At 40.3% G+C, this 21604-nt stretch overlaps 1 protein-coding gene across 1 annotated transcript in view; it reads right to left on the bottom strand.

Annotated features, from left to right (window-relative positions):
- HMCN1 (hemicentin 1) overlaps positions 1-19651 on the bottom strand; it is a 487037-nt gene extending 467386 nt beyond the window's left edge. The window contains exon 1 of the mRNA XM_021682591.1: positions 19141-19651. Coding sequence (XP_021538266.1) covers positions 19141-19408 — 268 coding nt within the window. The 5' untranslated portion in view covers positions 19409-19651. The remainder of the gene's footprint in view (positions 1-19140) is intronic.
- Between the last annotated feature and the right edge of the window lie 1953 nt (positions 19652-21604).

Genomic DNA, 21604 nt, shown 5'->3' with positions numbered 1-21604 from the left:
AACAGGATGGATCTAATAAACCAGTTAATACTATGGACGGTAGGCAGAAGATGATCAGAATAAAACATTTCAAGGCTTTTGTATTAACAGGAACATAGACACTGATTAACTTCATTAAGTCAACTAAATTAAGAGTAGTGGTGAAAAGAGAGAAATATAATCTACAGTTACCAAACTAATAGCATAATAATTCAATTTAATAGCAGGAAAAGGGGGGGGCAGGATTAACAAAAATCACAGTAAATGGAAAACACAAAATAAGATAATAAAAATAAGTCAAAATATATAAATAATCACAATAAAAGTATAGGATTAAACTTGACTATTAAAATAGTTTGAAAATAAGAGAAGTATAAAAGATACATATCAAAAATACCAACCAAATATGGAACAGCATTATTAATACCAAGCAAAATGTATTTACAGGCAAAAGTATTAGAGATAAAGATGACCATATATTTAATGTTAAAATGGACAATTCACTAAGAACAGAATAATCCTGAGCCAGTTTACACCTAACAACATGTTCTTAAAAACAAAAACCAGGGCGCCTGGGTGGCTCAGTTGGTTAAGCGACTGCCTTCGGCTCAGGTCATGATCCTGGAGTCCCTGGATCGAGTCCCGCATCGGGCTCCCTGCTTGGCAGGGAGTCTGCTTCTCCCTCTGACCCTCCCCACTCTCATGTGCTCTCTCTCATTCTCTCTTTCTCAAATAAATAAATAAAATCTTTAAAAAAAAAAAAAAACTAATTGGAGTTACAAGGAGAATTAACAAAACCACAATCACAATGGAAAACTTTAATATAACTTATTCAAAAACTGATAGATCAATTGGGCAATAACTAATAAAGAGATAGGATTTGTGAATAACATAATTAAGCCTGATCTTATGGACAAATATTGAAGGTTTGCACTCAACAATTAAAGAATTTCTTTTCAAGTACATATGGAACATTTACAAAAATTCATCCTTTCATTGAATAACTACGTATTAAGTGCCTTCTATATGTCAGGGAGCCTTCTTTGTTAGGCTCTGGGGAATTCAGTCATGAAAATTAAGTCTGGCCTCATGGAGTTTATACTGAGTGGAGGAGCTAGACCTCAAATAAATGGGTTCACATCATCTCTGACGTCAAGCAGGACTAAGTCTATAAAAAGAAAAATAAAGCAGGTTGACAGGACAGAGTCATATGGGGAGCTTTGTTAGATTGGTGGACAGGGAAGGCCTCTCTAAGGGGGTAACCTTGAGCCAAGAGCTTTATGAAGTCATGATATAAGTCAATCAAGATTCTGGGGAAAGAAGGAACAGCAAGAGCAATGGTTCTAGAGAGGGTGTGTGCCTGGCTTGTAAGAATTAATAAAGATGCCAATATGCTAAAAATGAAGTGAATAAGGAGTAGGTCAGAAAGGGGAGTAGGGAATAATACAAGCTGCCTTTCATTTTAAAAGCTCCTCTGGCAGCTCTGGAGAGAATAACAAGGAGACCAGTTAAAGTGACTCAGTGTTTGGGGTTAATGTAGAACATGAAATCATCCATAATACCTGGCTTGCTAAAATGTAACACGGAGGCCGCTGGGGGCAGGGAAGGTTTTGGAGAAGGGCATAGGCCCCTGGAATGCCGAGGCTTGCGAGACCACTCTGCCAGGGGAATTGCCTTCCGCAAAGCTTTCTTAGCCCAAACAGCCACCGCCCTGTGATCTAAGAGATGTATGCCTTGTCCCCTAGGCTATGTTTAGCAGCTAGTAGAACAGGCAGATTAGCATATCCTATCTTTCCAAATAGATCCTCCTAGTTCCACTAAGACCCCTTGTCACACACCCCATGCTTGAGAAAGAGTGATCAAGATTTATGATTATCCTGAAGAACCAATAAAGGCGAGAGTAAAGAACAGCAAAGGGTCTTCCTCTCTGAGCGTCAAATTGACCCCCTTGCCTTCTCCTCTCTTTCACAGCAAAGTTTGGAGTCATCTTTCATCCATTGGTACAGGGATTGCTGGCCATTCCCAGCAACTCAAGGTAGAGGGGATAAGTAGTGGTCAAACTAAGACTTGAAGACAGAGCCAAAAGAATTTGCAGAGTGACTGGATGTGGGGTTTAAAAGAGATGAGTCCAGGATGACTCCAAGGGTGTTGTCTGAAACAGCTGTGAGAAAATGGTAGCACCCTTGCTGAGTTGGGGAACACAGGAAAAGATGCATGTGGTGTGGGAAGGGGGTGCTAATAAATCTGAGATACCCCTGGGAGATGCCCCAGTGAACATTTAAGAAGGCAGCAGGTTCCTCCTGTTCCAATTCTGCATTAGTGTTGTCTGCCTGGCATCTCTGGGTATTTACTGTTGCAATTTCTCAAATTGTCATGGAGAAGAAAATGCTCAATCTGCTTCCTGTCATAGAATTAATTCTACACTCAATAATTCTACCCATCTAAAGGACTTTTCCAAGGAAAGTTAAGCTAACATTTGGTGAATACCTATTACTAAGTCCTTTCACAAATACCATCTCATTTAAACATAAATATTGCCCTTTGTGTTACGGTGGGTGAGACAATCGTGCACATCTATTCACAGCTCCACATCCAATGACAACATGTGGTAGTTTGAAATTGGCCCTGGCAGAATATTTACACCATGGAAATTGTCAAATGCTCTACAAATAAGGACCCCTCCCCACTCCCAGAGCCAGAGCCAGTGGTTTACCATTTAACAGCACACTAGTGATTACATCCTTATTTTAGACAGAAGGAAACAGGTTCTAAGAGGTCAAAGGACCTGTCCAGTTACAAAGCCAGCACCCAGGTGTTTTGACTCTATGTCAAGTGTTACTTCCTTTGAAAACTCCTCTTGAGTCCTGACTTTATGTCAGGCTTCATACCAAATGTTTTAGTGCATTTTCCTCTCTAATTCTCACAACTTGACAAGGAAGTATGACTGTTACTCTCACTTTAATGGTAAGGAGACTAAGGCTTTGAGAACTTAGTAACCTAACTAATAATCAAACACTGGTCTATTTGATTTTAGAATCCATTCACTCAAAATCTATAAATTCTGTCTAACTCTACCAGATTTTACTTTGTCAAGATAAATCAAGTCAATAGTTGGGGTGCCTGGGTGGCTCAGTCGTTAAGCATCTGCCTTCGGCTCAGGTCATGATCCCAGGGTCCTAGGATGGAGCCCTACATCGGGCTCCCTGGTCTACGGGAGGCCTGCTTCTCCCTCTCCCACTCCCCCTGCTGTGTTCCCTCTCTCGCTGTGTCTCTCTGTCAAACAAATAAATAAAATCTTTAAAAAAAAAAAAAAAAGATAAGTCAATTGTTAATTTCTTTTATAATGTAGAAGAAGAAAAGCAGTGAAGTTATCAAAGGCATAAATTAAGTCCATAAAATATACAATAAATGTAAAAGGGGACGTCAATATTGAATGACACTTTTCCAGTAATCCAGGAAAATTCCTTGGAAGAGGTAAAATTTTGAAGAATCTTTTAATTAGACAAACGGAAATGTCTGGCACACAGGGAGACATTCCAACATAGGGTGTGGCTTAGGAGAAAACTTAAAGGCAAAAGTGTGATCATCTGATCCAGGGGGTGTTGAACACGTTCACCTAAGAAGAGCAGAGAAGACCCTCTGGGGAATACGAAACACTAGAAATGAGGTTTTCTGTGTGCTCTGGCAAAGGGCTTTGAAGTAAAAATAAGAACTCAACAAAAAACAAAACAGATTTCACTTTGAATCTTAAAAATTGATATTCCAGATGCTACAATATCTTTTTAGAATTTTGTTCTCTACTGTTTCATGAAATAACGTGTTGTCTCGACCTTCTACCTGGTTAAAAAAAATTAAAGAACAAGAGCCATCTCATAAATTTATTTCTTTCCATCACCCATAAGTCTCATTTAACCAGCCTCCCCCGGTCAGATCTTGGCAAGAACAGCTACCACTGCCCTGAGGCATTTTCAGTGGTAATCAGAGTTCCTTCCAGCCAGGGAACTTCAAGGAACCTCCTCCCACCTGCTATAAAACAGTGCTTAAAGGTAAGCTCTTAGAGATCTGGTGCTGTGGAAAAATTGCTCCAATTAGTGCCTTTGAAGTTTCCAAGAAAAGAAACCTAGAGGTATACAAACTTAAAATACTTTGGAACCCACACATAATCCTCAGAATTCCTAGCTCCTATATAATTTTCCCCGTTTCAAAATTAAATGTCTCAACATCTCCAAAAAAAAACCAATAAAACTTAATTAAATGTTTTCAGAGTAAATGATCTCAAGTATTAAATGATTTAAGAGTAAAATGCAGAGACTTTTTAAAAAAAAATTCAAATTATTTTAAGGATTTAAACAGCACCCCAACATATTAATGCCCCTCTCCATAATTCCCAAGGAGAACCCCATTCCTATCCAAAAAGAGATCAGAGCTTAGAATCCATGATACTCCCTGATACAAACACTTATCAGAAATTTCTAGAACAAACTGACTCGTAAGAGTTAAGGACTTTTGTTTTCTTAATGTTAATTACTGAGTTGTCTCAGTACGGGTTGAGTTGTGTCCCAGCAAAATTCATGTTAAAGTCCTATTCCCTAGCACCTCAGAATGTGACCTTATTTGGAAATAAGGTTATAAAAGATGTAGTTAGTTAAGATGAGATCATATAGGAGTAGGGTGGGCCAATAATCCAATATGATGTCCTTATAAAAAAGGGAAATTTCACACAGGGAGACCACCCTGTGAACATGAAGGCGGAGATCAGTGCATCTATAAGGCAAGGAACACCAAAGATTGCCAGCAAAGCACCAGAAGCTAGGGAGGCATGGAACAGATTCTCTCTCACAGCCTCAGAAGGAAACAACCCTGCCAACACCTTGATTTCAGACTTCGACCAGCCTCCAGAACCTTGAGACAATAAATTTCTGTTGTTTTAGCCACCCAATTTGTGGCACTTTGTTATTGCAGCCTTAGCAAACTAACACAGTGGTCCCTTTGCCACGCTTTCTTGGGCAAACTCCCTCAATCTCATACATTTCTCAAAATAAAAGAAGGTGGCAAAAAAATAATTTATAGAAAGCTATTCTTTTTCAGGAGATTTTGTACATTTGTGAGAGTTCGTATCACATAAGCCTCAGTTGTCTCATATGTAAAATAAAGATAACATCTATCACTCAAGAGTTTTTGTGAGCCTTAAATGAGATAAAGCATGCAATGTATCTAGTTCGGTGTCTGGTCCATAGTCATGACTCAAAAAAATAAAATGGCGGCTGTTCTTATTAGAAATAAAAGTTATGGGGTGCCTGGGTGGCTCAGTTGGTTAACCGTCTGCCTTCAGCTCAGGTCATGATCCCGGGGTCCTGGGATCAAGCCCTGCATTGGGCTCCCTGCTCTGCTGGAAGCCTGCTTCTCCCTCTCCCATTCCCCCTGCTTGTGTTCCCTCTCACGCTGTCTCTCTCTCTGTCAATTAAATAAATAAATAAAATCTTTTAATAATAAAAAAAAGAAATAAAAGTTATGCTACTATGCCTGTGTCAATAAGACGCGTAAGATGAGATGTTTCATCAGGAGTCCCTACCAGCCACACTGCCCTCGGAGTTGCCAACAGCTAACTTCATTAGGCTCCGACTCTCCCAGGCCCTGACCTGGTATCTTAAATTTATATACAAGCCTTGGTTAGACTTTGCAACTAGCATATCCACCCTGCTTTATGTCACAATTGTCTGTGGTTTCTGCCCCAAATGCAAACAATTCTTCTCACTTACTCTGTTTCTTCTCTTGTCCCATTCATTCACTATCCTATGCCCTCACAAATCCCATAACCTCCTAACTCATCTTCCCACACAGCTCTCCATCTACCTCCCACTTTAGCTGAAACAGGGTTGTCTTTGGATGGCACCACCTCCCCGACAGTCCTCCCTAGCGGGGTCTGCTCATTCTCCAAAACCTCAGATACACCAGGGACAGGAGATGGGTGCAGACCCATTCCCAGTCCATTATTACTCTACTTTCAGAGAAAACACCTGCCATTTTGGGGTGCATACCACCTATGACACCCTCTAACCCTCCTCATCATCGTCAACGGTCACCTGGAGACTACTCAATAATTCTTATTAAATAAAAATTTGATGCCTGACTTACTATCATCCTCACCATTTTAAGCGCTATTATTATCTGGGTTACTTTAACAACCACCTTCAACTCTGCAGACTCAAGTTCTTTGATCTCAGTCCCCAATCTTCATTCTAGTCAAACTTCCTTTGCTATGCAAGCTATGATCAATCACTCTGGCTATTCTTAGCAATGACCTCAGCTTCCTTGTCATATTGTCCTTCACAGCATAATCTCAACTTTTGTCAGTCCAATATATCCAGATCTGACTCTATGCTCTGTCACTTCAGTCTTTCTCTTATCAATATCCTTCTCAACCATATCCTATTTCTTTAGTCACATCTGCTCAACAAAATCCCAGTCCTGGATCAAACCAGTGGTCAACCTCAGCAGTTATGCCCAAACTGCTGAGAGCTGCTAAAGAAATCACATAGCTAGGCAGTGTACAAGCATTATAAATTCATCTTCTGAACCACAACTCATCCTGAGAAACAATCTATATGTTCCTATAGTCACCTTCTACCTCCAAAATTCCATTATTCTTCTAAAATCCTTTATTTATCCTCTGCCATTTCCCTCCTCTCATCAAATGACTGTTCTATTTTTTTGAGTGAAAAGAGTCCATCGGACAAGAAGTGACCTAAGATCCTGCATCCGTACCTACCAGCTCATCCATGACCAGGCCTGTCTGTGATCTGTTTCTCTTCTATCACACTAAAGAACTGAAGGTCTTCTCCTACCAACAACCAATCCCGCTACTTTGAATCCCATCTCCTCTTGCTTCCTCAAAGTCCTGGTTTCATAAGTTACCTGTTCTCTCTGACATTTTCCATCTCTTCTACTCTACTGACTCTTTTCCAGCAGTACTTAAGCATTCTCTCCTTTCTCCCCTCTAAAAAAAAAAAAATTATTTTTCAAAACTAAGTCCCAATAACTAATGTTTACTGAGAATTTACTGTGTGCAAAGGGTTGTGCTAAGTTTGAGACATCTATTATTTCAATCCTCACATTCTCACAATTCCTAGTTACTGAAACTGAAGCACCAAGAAGTTAAAATCATACAACAAGTAATTGATGGAGCCAGGCTTCCGACCCAAGCATCAGATTCCACAGCCCATGCTTTTAACCACAATGTTAGTTTTCACGAAATAGACTGCATTTGCTAGCACCATTTTCTTACCCATTTCAGCCTCATGACTCCATAACCCCAATGAACTGTCCACTTCAGCCTGTCAGTTTAGCCTTTATTTTCTGTAACCTTATAAATGGACAGAATTAGCAACCTCTCCTGCTTAAAACTAATTACCTCTTAGATTTCCAAATGCTGTCCACTCAAGTTTCTCTTCCTATTTTCCTGGACTCTCTTTTCCAGAATCCTTTATGAACTTGCCTTCTTCTGTCTTTTAAATGTTTGTTCTCCATAGTTCTACCCTGTCTTCTTTCTTTTCTCAGTGTACATACTCTCCTTGGATGATCTCATTTATTCCAATGGCTTCAGCTGTCATCTATATAAGTTTCAAGTGGACAGAACAGCTACTTGGCACTATTCATACTAATACTGACAGTTGGAGATGCTTGAGGAACGACACCTGGAGACAGACAGGCCACCCAAACAGACCCACACGGGGAGACATTTACTTTGTTAAATTCACTACCAACCAAGGTCTGGCTCCTCAGACTTACAAACTCAAAAACTTGAACTTGACACTGTCAGAATGTTTTAAACAATAAAAACTGATGCATAAAACTGGTATGCCAAAATATGAGTTACCAACGAAGAATACAACTGTCTAGAGAATCTGATGTATGTGCAAGTCTGACCAGAGCATTCTCTCCCCATAAGGAAAGTGCATTAGGTTAAATTATCAGGGGGCTGTTCAGTGAGCATGCAATCAAAACAAGGAGAGTTAATAGTATGATCCAAATATGTAATGACATCATTACATATTTATAAAGATAAACAGTCTATTGCCACAGTTAGAATGTTACTGATGGGTGGACTGGTTATTTAAGTGTAGAATGAACTAACATTCTGAACCCTAGATAGAACTTGGCAAAAAACCCAAACAATCCAATTAAAAGCTGGGCAGAGGATCTGAATAGACATCTTTCCAAAGAAGACATACAGATGACCAACAGGTATATGAAAATATGCTCAGCATCACAGTAATCAGGAAAAGGCAAACCAAAACCACATGAGATATCATCTCACACCTGTTAGAATGGCTATTATCAAAAAGACAAGAAATATCAAATGTTGGCAAAGATGTGGAGAAAAGGGAACCCTTGCGCACTGTTGATAGGAATGTAAATCGGTGCAACCCCTAAGGAAAATAGTCTGGAAGTTCCTCAAAAAATTAAAAATAGAGCAACCATAATATTCGGCAATACCACAAGGGTATCTATCTGAAGAAAACAAAAACACTACTTCAAAAAGATACATGGACCCCCATGTTCATTGCAGCATTATTTGTAATAATCAAGATATGTAAACAACCTAAATATCCATCAATGGATGAGTAGATAATGTGGTATATATATAATGAAACATTATTCAGCCATAAGAAAGAAGGAAATCCTGCCAGTTGCGACAACATGGATGGACCTAGAGGGTATGATGTTAAGTGAAATCGGTCAGACAAAGAAAGACAAATACTGTATGATCTCACTTATATGTGGAAAACAAAACCAAGCTCATAGATATAGAAAACAAATAGGTGGTTGCCAAATGGGGGTTGCGGAGGGTGTCAAATGGGTGAAGGGGTCAAAAAGTACAAACTTCCAGTAATAAAATAAGTCAATCATGAGAATATAGTGTACAGCATGGTGACTAGAGTCAACACTGTATTGCATATTTAAAAGTTGCTGAGAAGTAAATCTTAAAAGTACTCATCACAAGAAAACAAATTTTTATAACTATGTATGGTGACAGATGTTCACTAGACTTATTGTGGTGATCATTTCACAATATACACAAATAACAAATCATTATGTTGTACACCTGAATTCAATATGTTACATGTCAATTATACCTCAATTAAAATAAAGAACTTGGTTGTACAATGACTTAGCTGTTTCTGTGACTCTCATTTTCATTGTTGACCCCCCCCCATACTTTTGGTTGATACTTTATTTTAGTCAACTTAATGTATAAGGAGCTTATTATCAAGACTACTGGCCTGAGAGTAACGGTATCTCTTAAAGTTAACTTTACATACATTTTCTCTTCAATTGTTGCCAATTTCATATTTTAACCTAAGCAGGAATTCATATTTCCCTTTTTCACATATTCTAAGGGCCAAGTCCAGTCCGTTGGACTTTGCTAATAGCTCAGAAATCTATAACCTTCTTCCTTAATCCAAGTCACCTCAATATTTCCCCCCTGAATTACTGTGATTGCCTCAGATTTCAGCTCTCAGCTCTCAGCTCTCAGCTCTCAGGATGCCTTGCTCCAATCCATCCAAGAGACAGAGATCTAAAATGAAAACCCAATTATGTCACTCCTCACTTATAATCCTTCCAAGCTCCTGATAGCTTTCAGGATGAAATCCAAACTCCTTAATATTTTGATTAAACTACTTTTACTCATGCACTATGTTCAGGTTTTAGCCCAGGCTATACTTCCAGAAACACTTTAGGGTCCATCACCTTTTGAATTCTGAATCAGGGGCACTGCTCTGGGCTCACACAGCCCCCTGTGTTTCTTTCCACTATAAAATGTATTGTAGTATATAATACTGCTATTACTCTTGCTCTTCTCCCCAGAGACTATTAACTTCTTCTAAGTTATGCCTCATTATTTTTGGATCAAAAGTACCTACCACAGTACTTGACAAATAGTAAGAAGTCTATTATTGACCGATGAGTAAGTGAATAAATGAATGAATCAATGAATATGATGCCTTATCTTTGGATTTTTAAATTCTCTTGCTGGTTTCCCAATTATAAAGCAGTGGTCAAGGGCTCAAGGGACCAGTGCAGCAAAGAGCTCATGCTTCTCAAGCAGTGAATGTTATTAGAATGGTACTACATTTGAACTTGTTTGAATTGCCCTTTGCCCAGAGGTTAATAGCCACATTATCAAGGGGGTATTTTTCTATTTAATTGTTTAGTCTTATTGTATAAATATTCTACTATTTTTCTTAATAATTGGCTCCTCTGCAGCACCCATTCAATCTTCATTGACAAATGTGAGTCATTCAGTAAGAGCAACACCACTGATTCTATACCACTTTTAAAGGATTGTCATATATATTGTCTTATTTAACCGTAGTATCACTCAAGTAGGGAAAGTTGATATGATTTCACCTTACATTTGACATAAGTCCAGTTTTAAATTTTTCCTATTCTCCATAGAGATGGGAATCCTCATGGAGATTTATCAGAAAAAATAAAACCAAGGTTGAGTGAAAATCCCTGTAGACTTCTGAGAACTACCTATAATGTGAATCTTTTATTTACAGTGATCCTTAGAAATTAATTTATTTGTTGTGACACTTTTGCAGCCAGTTTAGTAAAAAATAGAAGGTAATTCAGCTGAGACATTCCAGACTGCATAGAAATCCACCCTTCCCCAAATTCACCTGCTATACAAACATTCAATGACTACCCAAAGACTCAGGCATTACCTGGATCACAATGATACCCCCAAATCATATACAATCTTAGATGGGACGTATGTATCACCAAAAAGGCCGAATTAGTAAATCATTATGTTGTTTATTTTTGTTCTTCTGATTGTTATGATTTAAAAAGAAAAGTTGCATGGGGTGCCTGGGTGGCTCAGTTGGTTAAGCGTCCGCCTTCGGCTCAGGTCATGATCCCGGGGTCCTAGAATCAAGCCCCACATCAGGCTCCCTTCTCAGCAGGGATTCTGCTTCTCCCTCTCTTTCTGCCCCACCCCCTGCTCATGCACTCTCTCTCTCTGTGTGTCAAATAAATAAATAAAATCTTTTTTTAATTTAAAATCACTTTAATAACATATAGTGTTTTATTATTTTCAGAGGTAGATTTTAGTGATTCACCAGTTGCATATAACACCCAGTGCTCATTACATCAAGTGCCCTCCTTAATGCCCATCATCCAGTTACCCCATCCCCCCACCCACCTCCCCTCCAGCAACCCTCAATTTGTTTCCCATAGTTGAGTCTCATGGTTTGTCGCCCTCTCTGATTACATCTTATTTTATCTTTCCTTCCCTTCCCCTATGTTTATCTGTTTAGTTTCTTAAATTCCACATATAAGTGAAATCATATATTTGTCTTTCTCTGACGGACTTATTTCGTTTAGCATAATACCCTCTAGTTCCATCCACATCATTGCAAATAGCAAGCTCTCATTCTTTTTGATGGCTGAGTAATATTCCATTATTTATATACATAAAATGTGTGTATATACACACACACACACCACATCTTCTTATCTTCTTTATCCATTCATCTGTCAATGGGCATCTGGGTTCTTTCTGTATTTTGGCAACTGTGGACATTGCTGCTATAAACACTGGGGTGCATATGCCCCTTTGAATCACTATGTTTATGTCCTTTGGATAAATACCTAGTAGTGCAATTGCTGGGTCATAGGGTAGCTCTATTTTTAACTTTTTGAGGAATCTCCATAAATAAATAAAATCTTTAAAAAATAGAAAGTAAAGTCACAGAAATGAAAGGCAAAGATTAAAATGCCCAGAGAAATCACTGGTTCTTGTTTCCAGCATTCATTCATTCATTCATTCATTCATTCACTCATGAAACATTTTTTATGTGTCTACTGTGTTCCAGGCCTGTGAGATAAGTGGGGCAGTCCCTGCCCAAGGAGGTTAATGTCTAGTCAGAGAAAAAGGTAGGTAAGCAGAATTAAAAGACCACTGAGAATGGGTACTGTTTGTTTGACCAGAGACAAACCATAAGCAAAACCAAATTCTGACTTACCAACAATCAATCAGAAGGGTGCTCTTCAACTTAACAGCAACAACAAAAATGAAAACAAAAATCCCACCATTCTGTGGGAGTCAGGAGGATTTGGTTAAATAGAAACATCCCTAACACATTTAACATATTTGATTTATCAAAATTTGGTCCTAATATTTTGGGAGAAAGTTTTCACTGTACATAGAAAAACACCTCTAGATACCCTCAGAAAACATCCAGTGACATAGTTCTACTCTCTCAGGTTAAAATATTCTATCATCCTAGGAAAGAGAGTTATCATTGTCCAAACAAAATCTCTCACTCTTAAATGTTAGTTCATTGCCTTTGGTTGGATTTCTCTTGGACTTTAAAGACCAATCCTTTTCCTCATGAAAATCCTTCTTCCTGTAGAATATGCTAGAAGCAAAAGGAGACTAATAGCTTTGTAGTTCTTTTTCCTCTACATACTGGAACTCAAAATATTTCAATTTGAAGTTTAGTTCATATAAATTTGTTTTCAAATTCTAAATGTGCAATATTTTCTTTGTAAAAATCTTTCTATTCATTATGGCTTCCAGTGATTTTGCTATTGCTCAGAAAAATATTCTAAGAGAATCTTTTCATAAAAGTCCTAGAGTGCTTTCTTAACACCTTGTAGGTCTTGCAGAAAGAAACACACAAAGTCACTGAGGGCTCACAGGTTTTATTACAATGAAACTCTTTAAGTACAGAGAAAGTAAGCTGATATTTCTCCCAATGAATCAAGTCCTTGCTACTCTGAATTCCTTTGCAGTCACTTATCTTTCACCATATTACAGTCATTAAAAATCACAAACTTTAATAACCTACCAAGGCACTAATTTTATAAATAGAGAAACAGAAGTCTGGCGAGGTTGAATGATTTGCTCAAATGACAGAATAAGGAAAATAACACAAATCTTCAGTTCCAAATTGGATGTTCTTTCTAATACGTTGAATTTGCACTTTGTAAAATACTGGTTGAATCATTTATCAAAACTAATTTCAATTTTCGCTTCATGAACAAAGTAACCATTCCAGTAGTTGGAACCAACAATATAATTCCAAAGATTTCCAATTATTTTTCCCCCATTCTCTTCTGACTTCTCTCCAAACAGCCTTTCACTCCCATCATACACTTCACTATGGTTGTTGAGTCACCAGTGACTCCCATATTGCTAAACTGACTAGCCAATTCTCTAGCCTCCTCTTAATTGACCAATTAGTGCTTCTTCCTGAAAATACTTTCCTCTCTTGACTTTTAGGATAATGTACTCTTCTTCTCCCTCCCTGACTTCAATTTCTTAGGCTACTTTGCTGGTTCATCCTCATCTCTCTGACTGCTAACAATTGCTGTCCCAGGGCTGGGTCCTCAGACCTTTACTGTTCTTCAGTAATCAGTCCCTCAGTGGCTCATCTAGACTCACAGCCCTGAATATCATCTATATGTATACCTTTGGATCCCAAATTTATATCTCTGACCCAGACCTCTTCTCTTGAACCTTAATTTCATATATCCAACTGCCTTCTTAATATCTCCACTTGGGTACCAAAAAACATCTCAAACTTAACCATAGCCAAAAATTAAAGCCTCATCCTCCCAAACATTTTCTCAAACCTGCTTCTTGCTCATTCTTCTCCATCTCAGTAAATGGCTATGCTAAGCTTCCATTTAATCAAGACAAATCCTTAGCATCAGCCTTGTCTTCTTTTTCCTCACACATCATTAAATCTTTATGGTTTAATCTTCAAAATATATACAGAACCCAACTCTCTCCCCAAACTTCCACAGCTACCAAATTCACCCACGATATACCATCCTCTTGTGCCTGAATGATACAATAGTCTCCTATCTTCCCTGTTTCTGCCCTTGCTCTCCTTTAGAGTATTTTCAAACAGTAGAATGATTTACGTGTATGCATAAGTCACATCATGTCACTACTCTGTTCAAAACTCTAAAATGGCTCTGCATCTCACTTAGAGAAAAGCCAAAGTCACAGTGGCTTATGAGCCCTTTCATGGTGTGCCCCACCATGTTTCTCATCTCACCTCCTAACTTCTCCCTATCCCCCACTGTGCTCTGGATACACTGGTCTTTTCGTGGTTCCTTGAACATGTCAGGATGCTCTTGCCATGTTCAGAACACTTCATTTATTGTTCCTCTGCCTGCAAAAGTCTTTCCTCAGATATCCTCATTGCTTCCTCCCTCGTCTCCTTCAAGTCTTTGTTCAAATGTGACCTCTTCAATTGGGAGTTTCTCTGACCACCACATTTTGAATATCAACACACTCAACTCACTTCAAACTCCTCATGCTCTTTTTCTGCTTTTTATTTTCTCCAGACCAATTACCACCAACAAACATATCATATATATTTTAATTATTTTCCTCATTGCCGGTGGCCTCTGCCAGTAGAATATAAGCTCTATGAGAGAAGCATTTGTCTGTTTTATTCAGACAACTGTATGCCCAGTGTCTGAAGCGATGAGACTGAGACATAATAGGTGAGTGAGTGAATGAATGAATGAATGAATGAAGACAGATAAAAGATACCCTGGGGAAAAGCCAGAGACATAATGTAAGAGAATTTTTCTTTACATGAAGAGACTCATTTATCCACACTGCCCCATTCTCTTTCCTCTGTCTCTAGTACCTGTCTTACAGAGAGAATTGGAAGACTGATGATAAAAGGAGCTGTTATTAGAGGAAAACCATCAGCCCTCCTCAAAGTTGTGTGCTAAGAAAGAAACAAATTTTGAGTGTCGTAAAAAGCACAGCAAAAATTAAAATGTAAGAATCAACAAGTTCAATAATAAACTAGTGGTGATGAGACGTGAAGGAATCAGAACCCTCACACACTGCTGGTGGGAATGGAACATGGTATAAATGCTTTGGAAAACAGTCTGGCAGTTCCTCAAACAATTCAACATAGAGTTACTATGATCCAGGAATTCCACTCCTAGGTACGTACCCAAGAGAAATGAAAACATACATTCTTCTGTATTGTGAGCACTCAGTGTCAATGTGGGGATGAGGAGGTTTCCTCACATCACAACAAGCTATTCTCAGACACCACCAGATTCCACAGGGTAATGGTTCAGTTCTGCAAGACTGCCCACCCCACCCCCAGGCCAGCTGCAAGTCCAGATTGTTACCTGTACCTCCAACCAACTGGCTATAAATCAGAGGCTCCCACGACCCCCTTCTTAATTTGATGAATTTGCTAGAGTGGCTCAAAAAACTCAGGGAACCCACTGACTCTCTAGATTATCAGTTTTTCATAAAAGGATATAACTCAGAAACAACCAGATGGAAAAGATGCATGAGGAAAGGTATGCGGAAAGGGGTGTGAAGCTTCCATGTCTTCTTTGAGAGTGCCATTCTCCCCAAATCTCATGTGAATGGCCCCAAAGCAATACAAACCCTGTCCTATTGGGTTTTTATGGAGGCTTCATTACATAGTCATGACTGATTAAATCACTGGCCACTGGCAAGCGATTCAACCTCCACCCCTCACTCCTCCCCAGAAGTCTGGGGTGGGACTGAAAATTCCAACCCTCTAATCACATGGTTGAATCTCCTGGCAACCAGCCTCTATCCTTAGGTGGGATCCAAAAAGTCACTCCATTTAACATAACAAAAGGCAATTTTATGGCTCTCATCACTTAGGATATTACAAGGGTTTTAGGAGCTCTATGCAAGAAATGGGAATGAAGACCAAATATATATTTATTAATAAATTACAACATCACATATATCCACACAGAAACTAGTACATAAATGTTGATAGAAGCACTATTCATAATAGCCAAAACCCTAAGTAGCCATATGGATTAATAGATAAGCAAAATGTGGTATACCCACACAATAGAATATCATTTAGCCATTAAAAGGAATAAAATCCTGACACATGCTATAACATGAATGAATCTTGAAAACATTATGTTTAAGTGAAAGAAGCCAGTCAAAAAAGACCACATATTATATGACTGCATTCAGATGCAAGGCCGGAACAGGAAAATCTACAGACAGAAAGTAAATTAGTGCTTGCTTAGCACTGGGAGGGTGATGATAGGGAGCTAAGGGACTGATAAGTAAAAGGCACAGGGTTTCTCTTTGAGGTGATGAGGATGTTCCAGACCGTGGTGATGGTTGCATGTACCTGTGAATAAACTAAAAACCACTGAATTACACATTTTAAATGAATGATTATATAATAAGGGAAGCTGTTAAAAATTAATACACTGTTATTACGGAAGTGAAAAACCCATCTTAACCACAGTCAGCATCAAAAGGTTGGCTTGACTTTTCATGATCCTCGTCCTCTCTGGTACTTCCTCCTACCATGGGTGTGTTCTGGGTCCTCCTGACACCGGCTTCTTCACATGCACATTTTTCTGAATGACTTTTATCACTTCCTTGTTAAACTGTTTCACTTCTGCCTCACGTATGCCTGTGTTTTCTACGTATTTTAATTTTTACCCACACCCACACACACACACCTTGAGCCAAACCGTAATGCAGAAGTCCAAAGCAATCGTGTACAAAGGCCTAAAGATTTTTGTCAAATGCCTTAGAGTATATCTCGGATCTTACCCAGCTTTGAAAAGCTGTAAGTAGTCAAGGTTATAATTATTGTATTAAAGTCCACCCATTATTTCTCTCGTCAGTTGTAGCACCCAATGGTAAGGATATGTGTTAGGAGCTATGAAAAACAACCACAAGTAAAACAGACAGCCATAAAATGTCATAGTCAGAAGTGAACTTAGAACTGCTCATATCCAATTCTCTCACTTTATAGTCAAGGAAACAAGTAAATTGACTTTTCTATTTTTTTTTTTTAAGATCTTATTTATTTATTTGACAGAGAGAGAGATAGCGAGAGCGGGAACACAAGCAGGGGGAGTGGGAGAGGGAGAAGCAGGCTTCCCGCCGAGCAGGGAGCCCGATGTGGGGCTCAATCCCAGGACCCTGGGATCATGACCTGAGCCGAAGGCAGACGCTTAACGACTGAGCCACCCAGGCGCCCTAAATTGACTTTTCTAACGTCACTTAGTAAAACAGCCAATCCCCATTCAAGGCTCTTTCTGTCATTCCAGGCTGATCACCAATCAAAAGAACAAGAGAATCAAAAACTCTTAAATGATTACACACACCACACACACAAACACGCAAATGTCACACAAAGATAATATCATAATCCAGTAAAGTGAATTAGCAAACTAAATTAAAGGTTATTAGTATGTTTTAATTTCTATCTCCCTCTTTATCTTCAAAAATAGTTTAAATAGTCTTAGACAACATAAACACTTGGCCACTTCTCTGTACTTTGAATCACAATAAAGCTAATTTTGCGGAATTATACATGCAATTAATTTTATGGAACCAATTTAATCATTTTCTCATATTATTTCTAAAAGCTATAGCATGCCAAGTACCACAGGAAAGTCAACTACAGCATACTTTCCCATTTGGTAACAACTGGAAAGCGGCACACCACAATACAATTTATTCCAATAATTTTTCATATCACATCAAAATATCATGGTGATCCAGTTTCCACTTACGACTGGAGATGATTTTTGTGTTGTTTGCACCAACATCATTTTGTAAGAGTCTTTTGGAGTCAATTGTGATGTTAATTAGAGAAAACAATTTTTACTTTATTTTTTAGCCAACTTCAGCTATAGCCCCATAGAAAAAACATATTTAAGCTATTCCAAAACAGCGAAAGTCTTGAACTGCATCACAACTGGCATCTTGACATTTAATAAATCAAAACATAACACATGAGGTGTCTTACTAAGACAGTAAAAACAGTAAAGGACCATTTAATTCTTTATTCAAATATGCAGACCATTTCGTGCTCAATCAATGTAGAAATACCTACCCTACTCTTCTATATATCCCAGAAAAGTATGTTAGGTTCTTATTTTCATCATTTGAAGAACAACAACAACAAAAAAAATCCCAGAAAGTTCCATTTCCCTCTAAATTTCTCCCCATGCTTTTTTTTTTTTTTTTAGAAAGCTGGAACCTGCCACATTTAAGACCTAGCAATAATGTGAACTCATATGTTTGTCAAAATGCACAAGGAAAGAATTTGAGATTCTCAATATCAAGCCCCCATTGTGAAGAGGTTGTGTCAAGCAAGGTCTTCTAAGTGAAGAGAGAGACTTTCAAAGCAGGAAAAATGTGGGAGAACAGTGGGGGAGGACTTTTAAGAAACCACTGCTGTATTTCTTCAACCGGGCAGGGACTTGTGCTAATGAAACTCAGGTGGCTGTCAGACAGCGAGCCCCAGGGCGCCCCCCCCCCGCCCCCCGCAATGCTGCCCTTGGCAATGACAAGGAGGGCTCCTCTGAGCCTCACAGAAAGGTGCCACTTGAAATAGCAACTGAAAAAAGTAAATAGGATCATATTACCTCAGAGCAGCTGAAACCCATGGCTTTGGGGGGAAAAGTACAGTTAATTTGCTTCAACTACCTTTAAAAGAGCACCGACACCCAAATTACATGCATTTCTATTGGATGAGACCCGGGCAGAATGTTTCTACCCATCTGAGAACCGAAGTAATGATGACTTGGGGGCAAAGATGAATAGATTCAGTTAAGAAATGAATGGCCTCTCTCTTATTTTCATCCCTTCGGTTCCACCAGTAATTACAAGCTTCCTTGGGTCTCACACAACAGGTTTTTCCTCCCCCTCTCATGTGAGAGTTATCCTGAGTGTGCTCTCAACCGGGATGGGAGCTCTCAGAGCAGCGCTGCTGGATACCCAGGTCCAAATCTGCCTTCATAATTAAGCATTCTTTAGCTCTAAAATTAAAAAGTCAATGAACTCCAGTTTCCACGTCCTTGCTCAGGACTCTGGGGTCTGGTTTTTACTGCAATTCCACACTTCCAGGTTTGGGGGTCACTGCCCAAGCACCTACAAGACCTGAGGAGGAGCCGGGGAGCCAAGCCAGATGCCAAAGAGCAAGTCTTTGTTACAATGGTTTTCGGCTACACATTAAAAGAAAAAAAAAAAAAACAGGTTTGGAAACTTCCTAACACTGAAATAATTTCGGAGCATAAGACATAAGGGAATCATAAGAAATAACAAACACAAAGAATAAATATTTCCCTTACCTGGATCATGGAAAGGCACCAAAGCGAAGTTGAAAAGTGGTCTCTTAGGTCTTTTCAAAGACGTCTCCAGGATTTTGGAAGCCCCTTCGATCACCTGAACTAAATCATCATACATGGAACCAGTCACATCAAACACAAAAGCCAAGGTGGAGGCCCCCTCGGGAATTTCCTCAGCCCCTGTCTCTGACCGGGGGCTTGCATCTTGAGCTAGGGAAGAATAAAGAAGAGCAAACAGGAATACGGTGTGGACAATGTCCCAGGAAATCATTGTCTTGTCTTCCTTTTTTTTTTCTTTTTTTCTTTTTTCTCCTGGTCGCCTTAGCACTGTGCTTAGCCCTCCTTAACAACACGCAGGGGGCTTCCTCTCAGAGCAACTCATTAGGCTCTCGAAAGCTCTCTGAACTAGCAAAAGTTTGGAGGCGACAATCCGAGGGGGACGGGCACCAACCCCGCAGCCCTGCAGGGGCTGAGCGGGCGGAGATGCGGCAGCTTTTGTCTGGACGCAGCTTCCTCCGGGCCGGCTAGGTGCCCGCGGGCCGCGCGCGGCGTGTCGCGGAGAGCGGGCAGCGCGCCCGGCCCATGCCCCGGGGGCCGCTCCGAGCCCTGAGGCGCCGCGCCGAGTCCTGCCGCCCTCGCCGCCGCTCTCCGCCGCCGCTCTCCGCCGGGGCCAGCCACTCAGGCTCCCAACTTTCCACTGTGCGCCGCTCGCTCGGGAGCGCGGAGGGGAAGCCCGGCGCGGCCTCGCCTCCTGATTGGCCAGCGGCTGCCCCCCACCCTAGGCGCTGGAGCCCCCCTCCCGGAGGGCGACTTCTCTCTCCGCCGACGCTAGGGTCAGTTCGGTACCAGGGAAGCGCTCCCAGTGTCAGCTCCGCTCCCGCCGGCGCTGCTCCTGACCTAAGAACTTCAGTGCGAACAATGGCTTTCAAGAATGTGCGGCCAAGTCCCAAACTTGAGGGGACACCACGCTAACTAGGACAAAGGGAGTTTTACTTTTCTATTGGATGCAGTGCTGCTGCAGACACCGCTTTCCTAATCCGCCCCCCCCCCCCCCCCCACCCCAGAAGCCAAGACGCCCCGGCCCAGCCTCCGGTCTCGCAGCCCACAACTCAGCCCAGCCGGGAGGGGGAGCTGGAAACGTGTCTCCCGGAGGCAGCCTCACTGTCACTCTTTGATCTCCTCAGGGACTGCGGAGGGAGGGAGGAGAGAGCTGGATGGGCCAGTCGCGGGAGGAAAAGGAAAGGGGCTGTTGAGGGAAATGAGAGAGACAGCAGGAACTGGGGAGCCACTGATTGTAGTTAGGAAAGATAGAAGGGAAGGCAGCTGGATGTGAAGACTGGATGAGGGTCCAGTGGAATGGATGAGGAGAAAGAGTGCATACTGAAGAGAAAACTGATTTTTTTTTTTAATTCCATCATCAAAATTCATGCTCCTGAGCAGTTTGAATCCTCTTAGCATGGTGAGGCAGAATAATATCCCCATTTCACATTTCCTCCCATAGAACAACCATGTGCCAAGTCTCAGCCAAAGATCCATTAAAAAGGTGTTCCCCCTCCATGGCATTTTCTTGCCGATAAGTAAGGAAACCTCGCCCTGGAAAACATTACAAAGTTTTTCCATGTTGTAATTATTATATACATTTTAGAACTAATAACAGAGATAAGAAGGTAGGCAGAGAAAATCAACCACAAGCTAGAGAGTCTTTGCTTCATTTTAATAAAAACGTATTTCCTTGGTGGAAAAGGAGTTGCTGTCTGGATCCTGGCATTCTAAAGAGGGGCAAACGTGCATCTTGATCCATCCTCGTTTGTCTATTAGACCACCCATCTCTCACACACAGACGCAGCCTGAGGGAGAGCAAGCTCCCATCAGCATTTTATTGCCTGCAACTGTCTTCTTTTTTAGACCCAGCAGCGGTGGGACCTGAGTTTATGATACCTATAAGTCATGTCACTTAAAGGAAGCAGACAGGCCATTTGGGCTGAGAAGGGAATATGAGAGGAGACTGGGAAAGTACTTCCTTTCCAAGTAGTATTTACAGAATGCTGTTTGAGTAGCCTACTCCTTTGTTTATTTAAAAAGGATTGCATTCTAAGTCCTAGAGTTTTCACTGAGAGCTGAGCTGTTCCAGGTGTTCAAGGAAGGTCACAGAGCCTAGTGATTAAGAGTTCTGGGTCAAATACCCTGGGTTCAAAGCCCAGCGGTGACACCTTATAACTGTGTATCTCCTGCAATTTACCTAACTTGTAAATACTAAGTTACAGTTACCTAACTGTAAATACTAAGGATGATAGTACCTACCTAATAAGGATTAAGTGATCCATCTTGGTGAATGTTCCAGGAGCACTCAAAAAGAATGTTTGTTGTTGGGTGGAATGTTCCATAAATGTGAATTAAGTCAAGTTTTTGATAGCATTATTCCAGTTTTCTATATCCTTACTGGTTTCTGCCTATTCCATCAGTCAAA

Source organism: Neomonachus schauinslandi, chromosome 6 (genome assembly GCF_002201575.2).
Source record: "Neomonachus schauinslandi chromosome 6, ASM220157v2, whole genome shotgun sequence".
In the NCBI taxonomy this organism is placed as follows: domain Eukaryota; kingdom Metazoa; phylum Chordata; class Mammalia; order Carnivora; family Phocidae; genus Neomonachus; species Neomonachus schauinslandi.
This window is presented reverse-complemented; position numbering and strand designations above follow the sequence as displayed.